Source organism: Cebus imitator, unplaced genomic scaffold (genome assembly GCF_001604975.1).
Source record: "Cebus imitator isolate Cc_AM_T3 unplaced genomic scaffold, Cebus_imitator-1.0 Scaffold294, whole genome shotgun sequence".
Taxonomy (NCBI): Eukaryota; Metazoa; Chordata; class Mammalia; order Primates; family Cebidae; genus Cebus; species Cebus imitator.
In genome coordinates, this window is record NW_016107609.1 from 2,124,275 (window position 1) to 2,137,126 (window position 12,852).

Genomic DNA, 12,852 nt, shown 5'->3' on the forward strand with positions numbered 1-12,852 from the left:
GTAAAAAGAATGGTCAGAAAGAAAACTTGAACACTTCACTGGAAATAATTCCAATTCTACAAACTATTCCAGAAAATTCGAAAGGAGGGATTACTTCCCAACTGATTCTGTGAGGTCAGAATTATGCTGATACCAATATAAGACAAACATTACAGTAAAAGGAAACTACCACTCAAAATTTCTTATGAACACATACATGAAATTTTAAGTAAAATTGCAACAAATAAATCCAGCAATATATTAAATAAAGATAACACATAACGTACAAGTAGATTTTATCGCAGGAATGCAAAATTGTCTCACTATGAAAATCAACCAAGTGAATTCACCATAGTAACAAACTGAAAAAGAAGAGCACGTGATCATCTCAGTACATTCAGGAAAAAGTATTTGACACAATTCAGTATCCATAACTGATTAAAAACTGTCAGCAAACTTATATGGAAGAAAATCATTTTAACCTTGTATTAGGCTAAGATTTCTCAGATACAGTAACATAATCATGATCCATAAGAGAACACGTTGATAAATAGGATTTCATTAAAACTGTAAACCTCTGCTTTTTAATAAACAGTGTTAGGAAGAATTAAAAGATAAACCACAGTTGGAAAGAAAATATTTGTAAAGCCTATGTCTGATAAAGGACTCTCTAGATGTATAAGGAACTCTCAAAACCCAATAATAAGAAAACCACCCAATTAAAAATGGACAAAATAGGCCGGGCATGGTGGCTCATGCCTGTAATCCCAGGACTTAGGGAGGCTGAGGCGGTGGATCACCTGAGGTCAGGAGTTTGAGACCAGCCTGGCCAACATGGCGATATCCCAACTCTACTAAGTAAATACAAAAAGTTAGCCGGGCCTGATGGTCAGCGCCTATAATCCCAGCTACTCAGGAGGCTGAGCCAGGATAATTGCTTGAATATGGGAGGCAGAGGTTGCAGTGAGCCAAGATCATGCCACTGCACTCCAGCACTCCAGCCTGGTTGACAGAGCAAGACCCTGTCTCCAAAAAAAATAAAAGAACAAAATACTTGGACAGACACATCAACAAAGAAAATATACAGGTAGCAAATAATCACATAAAAAAGATGCTTGACATTACTAGTGATTTGTGAAATGCAAATGAAAATTACAGTGAGATATCATTAAACACTTAATAAAATAGCTATAATTGAAAAAAAAACTGATCATGCCAAGTGTTGCTGACACTATGAAGGACTTAGAACTCTTATAAACCAGTGGTGCAAAAATAATATGGTAAAACCACTCTGCAAGACAGTTTGGCAATTTTATAAAAAGTTAAACATACAACTACTATGTATATTTATTAAGATAAAAGAAACCATATATCCACCCCAATAATTGTAAACAAATGTTCATAGCAGCTTGTTTTCTGTAATCACCCCAAACTGGAAACAACCCATGTATTTACCAACAGATGAATGTATAAACATACTAATGGAATATCCAAACAATGTAAATACTACTCACTAATAAAAATGAATGAACTATTGATACAGCAATATGGATGAATCTCAGAATAATTCTACTCAAGACAAGAAGCCAGATGAAAAAAGAAAGCATGTAATAATTCTGGAAAATGCAAACAAATCTATAGTGATAGCAGATAAATGGTTGTCTCAAGAGGAGAGTTGTCTGGGACAAGAAAGTAGGATTACAAGAGTGGAAGTAAACTTTTGGGAGAGATGGATATGTTCATGATTTTTATTGTGACTGTTCTATTACAGGTGTAAACATATGTTAATATGTATCAAAGTAGATACTAAATATGTGCAGCTTATTAATTATTGAGCAATTATGACTTAATACAGCTGCTAAAGAAAAATCTGGCAGACTTTTACCCAGAATATACAAAGAACTCTCGATACCTTAATAAGAAAGAACACAAAATTTGGCAAAATATTTGAATAGACATTCCATCAAAGAAGTTATTTTCAATCATCCATAACCATACTACAATGATTAAAATTACAAAAACGAATGCTCTTTAGTGTTTGTGAGGATGTAGAAATGCAAAATGGAGCATCTACTTTGAAAAACAGTTTTGAACTTGCTTATAAAGATAAATCCACACTTAATCCTACATAACCATGAAACCCAGCAAAAAGCCTTGTCCATGAATGTTCATAGCGGCATTGTTCATGATCACCAAAAACTCAAAACATCTCAAATATTCATTAACTTGCAAATGGATAAACAAATTGTGTTCTCTATATACAATGAAATACTATTTAGCAACAAAAAGGAAGAAACTGCTGAACCACAACAGAAGTTGTAGAAACTATGTCTTAAGTCTGAATATCAAAAACATGCTAAGGTAAAGAAGCCAAAAATGAAAAGACTCCATAATATATTTATATGAAATTCTAGGAAAAGCAAAACAATAGTGCAGAGAGCACAGTAGTTGCCTGGAGCCATGTTTGGGGAAGGTGACAGATTGCAAAAGGGCATAAGGGAACATGTTGGGGTGATGGAAATTTTTTGTATATTATGGTAATGCTTATACATCTATACATATTTGCCCCTACCTGTCACACTTCACACATAAAATAGGTGACTTTTGTTATCCATAACATATACTTTAATATAGATGTTAAAAACTTAGAAATCAATTTTACTGTTGGGAGGAAATAGGGGAGGGACAGTGGGGGGTGGGGAGTTGGGGAGAGATAGCAAGGGGAGAAATGCCAGGTATAGGTGAAGGGGAGGAAGGCAGCAAATCACACTGCCATGTGTGTACCTATGCAACTATCTTGCATGTTCTTCACATGTAACCCAAAACCTAAAATGCAATTTAAAAAATAATTTTTAAAAAATCAATTTTGCCTGACTCTTTCCCTTTAATGACTGTCATGCAGATTACTCTCTAGGGAGGAATAGTGTTTCTTTTAGCCCAGTCACAGAATGACCCAAAATGGGAAAGCATTGAAGAAAACAAATTGGCATGAGTCTCCTATCCCTGCCTTGGATGATTTCATGCTAATCCAAGTCAGTTCATGATAAAAAATATGAAATTCATCAGGAATTCAATTTGGTTTCCTTTAATTTGTCTTATTTTACTACAAATGGGCCTTATGTTTAGATGGTGATGGCACTTGGAAAGTATATTTATGTTTGTTTCATCTTGAAAGTGAATTTTAAAATATATATTTATGAATGTATGTTGAACTTTATATGTCTTTCATTTAGTTAAATGAGATTTGAAAATGCAGCATACTTAAGTTCATTCTGCTTTTTAAATTTCTAAACATTGAAATTATGTTTTTTGAAATGATGCTTTAAAATATTTAACAAATTTAAATAAATTTGTCTCTGAAAATCTAGGAGATGTTTTGTTATACATCTATTTTCTCTAGACAGGAATACATTTCTAGTATCGATATATATATGTCTATCATTTTTTCAGGCCTGGTTGCAGTATGCTTGAAATCTGGGATGTGGAAGACCCTACCAATGCAGCTAACCCCCCATTATGTAGCGTCCTGCTCAACGATGCGAGGCCTTACTTCACCACAGTATTTCAGAATAGTGTGTACCGAGTATTGAAAGTCAACTGAGAAGGAGACTACCCATTACGCGATGGTACAATGCAGTGTGTCAAAAACAATCACTCTTTGGCTTATTTACATTAATAAAAATCACAAGCTTAATAAGAGACACTTAAAAATATGGTAAAAATGGATTGAAAGTTTTTCTGATTACTAAATTACTATTTTGTTCATTGAACGTCAACCATATTAAGCTCGTCATATAAATCATTAAATCATTCGCATCATACTGCATAAACAAATGTTCCTTTCAGAGTTTTAAAGAAAAATGTATGTAAACGAACAATGAATAAATCAAGGGTACGTAAGTCCTTTTTCAACCAACTAGGTAAATTGCTTCAAATTTTCTCTAGTACCAGGCTATACCCACTCAAACTCTTTGAGCTACTTGGAGCAGAAGAATGCAAGCTCTGAAATGACATCCTTAAGATGCTGATACTGGTCACAACCTCTTTACCTCTCTGAGGAAATTGTAACCATGTGTCTGTTAAGGTGTTTTTTTCTTTTACCAGCCCCTAAGAAAGATATTTAATACATTTTAATAACTTTTTAAATAATTTCAGGTTAAAGCGTTTTTAAAATCACCTTGTTTTGTCATGTATTGAATCTCTTGAGATGTATTTACCCCACTAGATACATATTTGCCACTGGATAGTTTTCCATCTAAGCTCAAGAGGTTATTAATCTCTCTTTAGATTCCAGTGGTTTTTCTTTTAACATCCAGATAAAATAGAAATTGCTATGGTATACAACCAAAGTTTGGGATTAAACATAATCTGAAAAGAAAAATCCAGTTAAATTTATCAAGTAAGATTTTCAGATCCTAGATCTTGAATAAAGCAAAGGTCTCTTCATCTTGATGGCCCCAAAGCTTGTTGGTCATGATCTTTATTTCTGGCCACTATCTTCCTAAATAACATTTTAAAGCCCTCATTTATTTTTGGTTTTGGATGAGGAAAGTCATGTTTTCTAAGTCCTCTCCCCTAACAAAACCTACCCAATAATAATGCTTTGAAAAGTGGCAGATAGTTATCTGGAAGATGTTCTTGCCAAATCCGAAGATAAACATTCTTTTTGTCTGCTTTAAAAATATGAAATATGCCAGATCTATAATATTTTAATGTGCATCTACTTTAAAGGAGTCATCTTGGGGTTTTTACAATACTTTTATATTTTTAACCCTCTATATTGAAATAACAAAATGCCTTAATATTATAGATTAGTTCTCTTATACTATATAGGCAGTTATATGCAGCAAAACCAACAAAGTTATTTTTCAACTTTCACAGTTGTAAAATATTTTATAATAGGATACAAAAGAGCTAAGAAAACATGCCACAATTTATTTATTTTAGCATTTTTAAATTATTTGGTTTTGGTGTAAGCATGTGATAAAAAAGGAAAGCGTTAAAGAAAAGACGTAACACCTAACATTCATAAAAATTAAAATACATTTTGGATGATGTTTTTAAGGGAAATATTTTAAATATGTTGGTAGAATTTTTTAAAGAAAAATGTATGTTTGGATTTATGCATGAAAAACTAATAAAATCATTTTCAACTTTTGTATTTTTAAATTATTTTGGTACATGATACAAAGCATCTAAGAAAGCATGCCACACATTCTACTTACTTTAGCATTTTCAAATAATCTGTTTCAGTGATGTGTGGGGCAAAAAAGGACAAGAGGCATAACACCTAACAGTCATAAAATTAAAGTAATGCTTTTCAGATAATGTTACAGTAGCAAAGACTTGGAACCAACCCAAATGCCCATCAATGATAGACTGGATAAAGAAAACGTGACACATTCACACCATGGAATACTATGCAGCTATGAAAACAAATGAGTTCATGTCCTTTGCAGGGAAATGGTAGGAACAGAAAACCAAATACCACATTTTCTCAGTCGTAAGTGGGAGTTGAACAATATGAACACACGAACACAGGGGAACATTACACACCAGGGCCTGTTGGCCAGGGAGGTTGGGGACCAGGGGAGGGAGAGCATTAGGACAAATACCTAATGCTTGCAGGGCTTAAAACCTAAATGACGGGTTGATAGGTACAGCAAACCACGATGGCACATGTATACCTATATAACAAACCTACACGTTCTGCACATGTATCCCAGAACTGAAAGTAAAATAAATTTTTAAGCCAGCAGAATTCAACAAAAAAAATGGATGAGCTGTGTTAACTAATAAAGTGTTCCATATACATATGACATTTTCATATTTATGTTATTTTCATGTACTATCAGTGTTAACTGTAAAGCCCTTGAAGTTCCTGTTTTCTGTCTTTTCCCATCCTTTACAATGCATACATTTTAAAATTGACATTATTCTGATATAAAGGGCGAAATCATAGGTTGCTGGACCTACTAGCCATGTTTACATTGGCAGTGCTTTTTCTTAGCCATTTAAAAATGATTCTGTATCGTCTCACACAGAAGCAATGTACTATAATGGAAATCGTGTGAGCTATGCAATGAGATGGATCTAAGTTTGAATCCTGGCTCTTCCATTAGTTAGGTATATTGCCTACTATCTATTCAAAAGATATTCATTAAGCACTTACTGTATGTCAGGGACTGTGCTAAGGTTGGTCATGTTACTCCATGAGTTTTCATTTCTTCACCTGTAAAGTAGAACTCACACTACCTACTTGGCAGGGTCATTATAAAGATTAGTGAAATAAAAGTTTTAAAATACGTGGCACATACAGGCACTCAACAAACACTAGTTTCTTCTGCACTCCTCCTACAGCTCACTAATAACCATTTCGGTAATATCCAGTTACAGAGTGAGGTTAGCTCGTTTCAGAATTCCGAATAGTCTCACCTTTATTTGATGTCAACAAATAGGAGTACTGGACTGCAGCTTGTTTTTATACAAAGTGTTCTACTGAATTCTTGTCTTTATATATTTTATTTTTTATCTTTTGAAACATGAGAAGATTTTCAGTTAATGCAATGAAGCTTTTTCCATAGCTTCTAGGATTCCATTTTTGCACATTACTCTGAAACTACGGCTAGCAGTGAGGTGCACCCAAGCTGCAACAATTCCATGATCCAGTTGTCAGAAGCTAATGTACAGCTTCAATAAATAATATCTGTGTTCTATCATTTGCTGCTGATAAGCTCCAATGAGCTGAGTACTTTTAATAATAAAATTTTATGTTTATATTTTTATAAATTACATATTTCTATCATATATGAAGGACAAACTCAGAAAATTAGTTTTGGAAAAAACAGGAAATTTTTAAAGGGGACAATTACATATATCCATACATATATAGCAAAATGGCAATAGCTCAAAAGTCGTTAAGATATACATACAGACACTGCAATGAATATCTTAGCACGTTCTTTATGATTTTAAAGTTATTTTTATAGGATAGATTTCATTAAGATTTATTCAAAAATTGTGGACACTCTTAAAGCCTTCAATGCAGTTTGCCTCAAATTACCTTTGCAAAAGGATTGTATGCACCACTAAAAGTTACTGTGTATAACAATTCTCATTTTACAACACTCTCACTAGGATTAATTAGCCTGAGTAAGAATATATTTTGGTAATTTGTGAGGCCCAAAATAGTATTTGTTATTATTTTCATTTGTATTTGTTCTACGTCCAGAAAAACTCACCATATTCTTTAGAAAATGTACATCTCTGGAGTTCTGTATGAGTTTATATCCTTTGATTAATCAACTGAGTCTCTTCATAAAGGATGGGGATTGAGATAAGGGGGAAGAAAAATCTTTGAAAATTCTTAATATGAGAAATATAAGGACATTTTCAAAACGACAGGTGTATATATAACTTCATACACAAAAGTCAAATTTAAATGAGTCAAGGACTTAAATGAAGGCAAAACTTTTAAAGTTTTAGAAGAAAATAGAGAAATGCAAATTAAAACCACATGGTAACATTTACAAATCTGATAAGAAACGGTGAGGACAGTGCCACAAGAACTTTCATGAAATTATAGTAAGAGTGTAAATTGGTAGAGCCACCTTGGAAAATAACTTATTATGTAATAAGTTTTAAGGTATTATTGTTTCAATTCATAGTTTCACCCTAAAGAAATGTTGGTACAAATATACCAAATAAACAATTACAAGAATGTTCATGGAAGCATTATTTGTACCTGAAAAAAAAAGCTGAAAACAACCCAAAGGCCAACCAACAGAATGGACAAAATGAATATTTCCATACAATGGAATATTGTAAAGGAGTAAATGTGATCTACAGGCACAAGCATCAATGGGAACCAATATCAAATAGAGTGTTAAAGATAAAAACTAAGTCATCAAAGGGGATGTGTGTCCACGTCTCTACATATGCCATTTACATATGGCCAAAAACAAACAAGAAAACAATATTATAGAAGATGTGGTGTGGCAAAACAGTGACAGCATAGGCATAATTCAAAACATAGGCTGGTGATTACTTAATAGGAAAGAATGCAATACAGGAGAAGCCCTGGGTGCTTCAGTGTTGCTATTCAGTTTCTTGGTTTTAAGTACACAAGTGTGCATTTTACAATTCTTTAAAATGTGTCTATATATATGTATATAATATTTAACATATATTTGTACTTTTCAAAGTAGGGCTTTGATAACTCATCAGTGTTCTTAAACCTCAGGTTCTCTTTAGGTAGCTCTGGATGCTTAACTAAGCATCAAGAGTTGTTCTGATGACAGGTCCAGCTATTTAAATAAATGTTCAAATTGTAGATTTTATTGTTTCCATTGGTGCAATAAATTTTTTTCCTTCCAACTTCTATTTTAGGTTCAGGGGTATATTTGTGGGTTTGTTACATAGGTAAATTGCATGTCATGGGGGTTTGGTGTAGATTATTTTGTCATCCAAGTAATAAGCATAGTACCTGAGAGGTATTTTCTCAATTCTCACCCTCCACCCTCAAGTCAGCCCTGGTGCCTGTTGTTCCCTATTTTGTGTCCACGTGTGCTCAATGTTTGGCTCCCACTTATAAGGGGAACATACAGTATTTGGTTTTCTGTTCTGTGTTGTTCACTTAGGATACTGGCCTCCAACTCCATCCATGCTGCTGCAGAGGACATGATCTCATCTTTTTTTACGGCTGCATAGTATTCCATGGTATATATCTACCACATTTTCTTTATCCATTCCACCATTGATGGGCATTTATGTTGATTCCATGTCTTTGCTATTGTGAAGAGTGCTGCAGTGAACATACATGTACATGTGCCTTTATATTAGAACCTTGCTTGAGTCTCACCATTCTATGAGTAGGTATAATCACCAATGTACAGATGAAGAAATGCATCCTGAGAGATGTGAATTTTAATGCATTTTTTTTGAGACGGAGTCTTGCTCTTGTTGCCCAGGCTGAAGTGCAATGGCGCAATCTCGGCTCACCGCAACCTCCGCCTTCCAAATTCAAGCAATTCTCCTGCCTCTGCCTCCTAAGTGGCTGGGATTACAGGTGCATGCCACCACAGCCAGCTAATTTTTTTTGTATTTTTAGTAGAGATGGGGCTTCACTATGTTGGTCAGGCTGGTCTCGAACTTCTGACCTCAGGCAATCCACCCTCCTCAGCCTCCCAAAGTGCTGGGATTACAAGCGTGAGTCACCGCGCTTGACCTTTTAGTGCAATTTATTTTTTTTCAAAATCCTATGATACACAATCTGGTAAGTTTTAAGAAGATATACCACATTTTTCCTGGGCAACCCCCAGCCAATGACTGAGCAAGGAAGGTATACTAGTCCATTCTCACATTGCTATAAAGAAATACCCAAGACTGGGTGATTTATAAAGGAAAGAGGTTTAATTGACTCACAGTTCATCATAGACTGAGGTGGCCTCACAGCCTGTGGCCTCACTCACAGGCTGAAGTGGCCTCAGGAAACTTACAATCATGGCAGAAGGTGAAGAAGAAGCAAGCCACCTTCTTCACAAGGCAGCAGGCAGGAGAAATGAATGCAGAAGAAACTACCAAACACTTATAAAACCATCAGCTCTTGTGAGAACTATCATGAGAACAGCACAGGAGAAAACACCTCCATGATTCAATTACGTCCACCTGGTCTCTCACTGGGCATGTGGGGATTATAGGGATTACAATTCAAGGTGAGATATTGGATGGGGACAGAGCCAAACCAGATGCAAAGGGTAGTGTAGGGCCTGGCTGTTTCAGCCCAATGATGAACTGCTTCATCTTTGGTCTGAAGCTCCTCACTGAGCAAGCCAAGCCCTGGTCAGTTGTCCTTTGCAGTTGTAGGCTCTCCTGCTTTCTTCCTCTTTCATAGATATCAACTAGCCTCACGGCTGAAGGCTTTACCCGCCCAATCCTGCTTCCCCTTCCTCTAACAGCTATGACACTTTCCTTGTTTCATCCCTTCACCCATTCTAGTTTTACAGAAATTTACCTCATCACACAGAGATGGTGCTACCATGGCCATTATTCATTTTATAACCTTACTGGGATCCCCTGAGGAAATCCCTCTGAGACCATAGCCTCTGGCAGAAGAGAGGACTCTGTACCTATGAGATGCCTGCCCTATCTCACAGATCCAGACCACTGTCAAATTTTAGAGTTCCTAGTATAGAGAAAAGTCCCCTGAGAACAGTAGAGACTGGATTAATTTCTTTTAAAATAAGTAGGAGGTAGGTGCCTTTGGTCCCAACTACTCGGGAAGCTGAGGCAGGAGGATCGCTTGAGCTCAGGATGCAGGGAGACATGATCGTGCCACTGCACTCCAGCATGGGCAACAGTGAGACCCTGTCTCCAAAAAAAAAAAAAAAAAAAAAAAAAGTTATGGTGCGTAAAATGTTCATTTTATGTATATTTAGTGCCATCTGCTGGCCATGAAAGATGATAGCATTTGTCATGAAATTACAAAAAGTGTTATGGTGCTAGTTTGCACGTTTTAATAGAAAACAGGAGAGAGCAAGAGAACTCATGGACATGAACTACACTTGTTTCAGTTTTGTTTGAATTGTGATGATCTCAGTGGCTCTTCTCTCCTTCACCCACCCACCTCTCCTATTTGTTTAATCTTTCTCCCTCTCTGGTGCCTTGAAAGGGTCTCCACGCTTTGCATCCCACCTCCACTCCAGGATCAGGAACCCACCAGACATCACATCGTTTGCTTCAACAATGAACTGCTGGAATTTTTCAGCAACTCTTTATCCTGCCAGTGCTCACACTGTCCCCTTAGCCTGTTAAGGTCTTACCTGTCTTCCTCCCACACCCCTGCCCCTCACTCTGTTCAGATGTCCCCTCCTGCCAGCAGCCAGTCCTGACCATCCCCTCTGTGACCTGCTAATGCCACTTCACCTGTCAGATAGTTTGATCATTTAAAAATGATCTGTTTTCCTTTAGAGTCTTTTATTGTACTCTGAATTACTTAATAAAAGATTTTATATGTTATTTATTCCTGTTTTCCACCTAGCACCGAACCTGGAACACAGTAGATGCTCAGCAAACACTGCATAATAATGTGGAAAATAAATGGTTAAAACATATAAAAATTTTAAAGATAGGGTATTTGGGTCACTTTTACTGTTTTCTATTCCTACAATATGGCTGAATCATCCCCCATATGGCTCAACATTTTCTTAATTCTTTTTAAAGTACCCAACACTATATGGGGTGCTCTGGGATCAAAATATTAGTACATATATAAAGACTGGGTTTGAATCCCTATTCTACTATTTACTAGCTGGATAATTTATTTAACATTTTAAAATTTCATTATAAAATGGAAATATTAAAGGATCTTCTTCAAAAATGAGAGTTGGAAGGAAAAAATGAAATACATGTAAAGCATATGAGATTCAGTCAATGCTCGGTTAGTTGTTAGTTGTTTCTGTTGTTATTGCTAAGATCCAGGAACCCATTGCTTGAAGATCAGCATAGAGCACTTGCTGGTTGGGTGGGATTTCTGTTCTCTACTCAATAGTTTGTTCATTCTTTAGAAACTCTCTGTCCCCTCCAGAGCCTATCAACAATATTTTGTTATGCCAATGTAGGGGGAGTTTTACTATTGTGCTGTTTCTCTAATAATAGCTAATTTATATCTTTAATTTTTAAAAGCCTTTATGCTGGAAACAGAACACTCGTACAAACTGAATACATGAATGAATGTAGGTTATACTGCAGAATAGCTGGTTACCATAATGTAGTGGTAGCCCGTGTCTTTAAGTTTAAAAATAATTTTGCATTTGCTAGAATGGACTTACCTTCCAGGCCTAAAACTTAAAAACCCAACAACTCTAGGCCTCTAGAGTCATTACTTCCCACTAACTTCTTACCAGTGAAAGTGAAGCAAATGAAAAAGAATGGATGACTGCCTCTCAATTGGAAATGGATCCAAATACCATCAAGGGAATCGGTGTTCAGTGTACAGATTTTACACTGTCACAGCCTGGTTGGGTGGAGGATGGGGAAGGTGGTGATATCTGTCTACTTTTATAGTTTGTAAATGTTTCTCTGAATTCCTATTTTTGTAGCAGATGATTTTGAGAAAATTTGCCTTAAGAGAGTCTGAAACCAAAAAGGTAAACGGAGGCAAAGGTTTGCGGCTTGGCTCTTTAGTAAGTCTATTGCTTTCTGGTACCTCCCACTCCTGCTACCTGAAGAAGGTGAGTAGGAGGGGAGGGATGGTGAAAGAGGAGGGATGTGGAGGGAAAAGGACGTAAGTGGTGGTTGGATAGATGACAGAGTGGGTGTCTGCCAGCTTCATGTGGGAACAGCTTGCTAGAACCACTTTTCACGTGGCTGATTAGAGCCATGATGTGGACGTTGATAGTAGAAAACTTGGATTATGAGACCTGAGTCTCTCAAATTATCCACCCAGGTTGGTGGTTCGATCCCACTCTATCCAGAATTTTGCAGAACCCATTGGTTTCCCCCATTCACCCAGTTCTGATTCTTCATAAAAGTCATGCACATGGGATCTGTTTTTATACATAAATGTATGCAGAAACATTTCCCAAGTACCTACAAGAAGCCAGGGACTGATCTAGGTCTTGCTCATGCAGAGAAACTACTTTCCCTGTAAGGCATGTTTTGCACCTCTAAGAAAACTGATTACTTTTTATTCCAACACATGCTATTAAATAGGAGTTATGGGCTCAATTTTGTTCCCCACAAAAATCTATGTTTTGAAGCCCTAACCCTCAGTAATTCAAATGTGACTGTTTTTGGAGACAGGGTCTTTAAAGAGATAATTAAATTTAAAGGAGTTTGTTGGGGTGGCCCTAATCCAATATGACTGGTGACTTT

General features: G+C 36.1%; 1 protein-coding gene across 5 annotated transcripts in view; it reads left to right on the forward strand.

Annotated features, from left to right (window-relative positions):
• Positions 1–3,895, forward strand: part of DPY19L2 (dpy-19 like 2) — a 108,948-nt gene extending 105,053 nt beyond the window's left edge. For 3 of the 5 annotated variants that reach the window (XM_017502223.2, XM_037729116.1, XM_037729117.1), the window contains one exon: positions 3,430–3,862. In XM_017502223.2, the coding sequence (XP_017357712.1) occupies positions 3,430–3,580 (151 nt within the window). In that variant the 3' untranslated portion in view covers positions 3,581–3,862. Of the gene's footprint in view, positions 1–3,429 lie in introns of all 5 variants that reach the window. The other 2 variants (XM_037729118.1, XM_037729119.1) reach the window with 2 other exon arrangements.
• Positions 3,896–12,852: the final 8,957 nt, after the last annotated feature.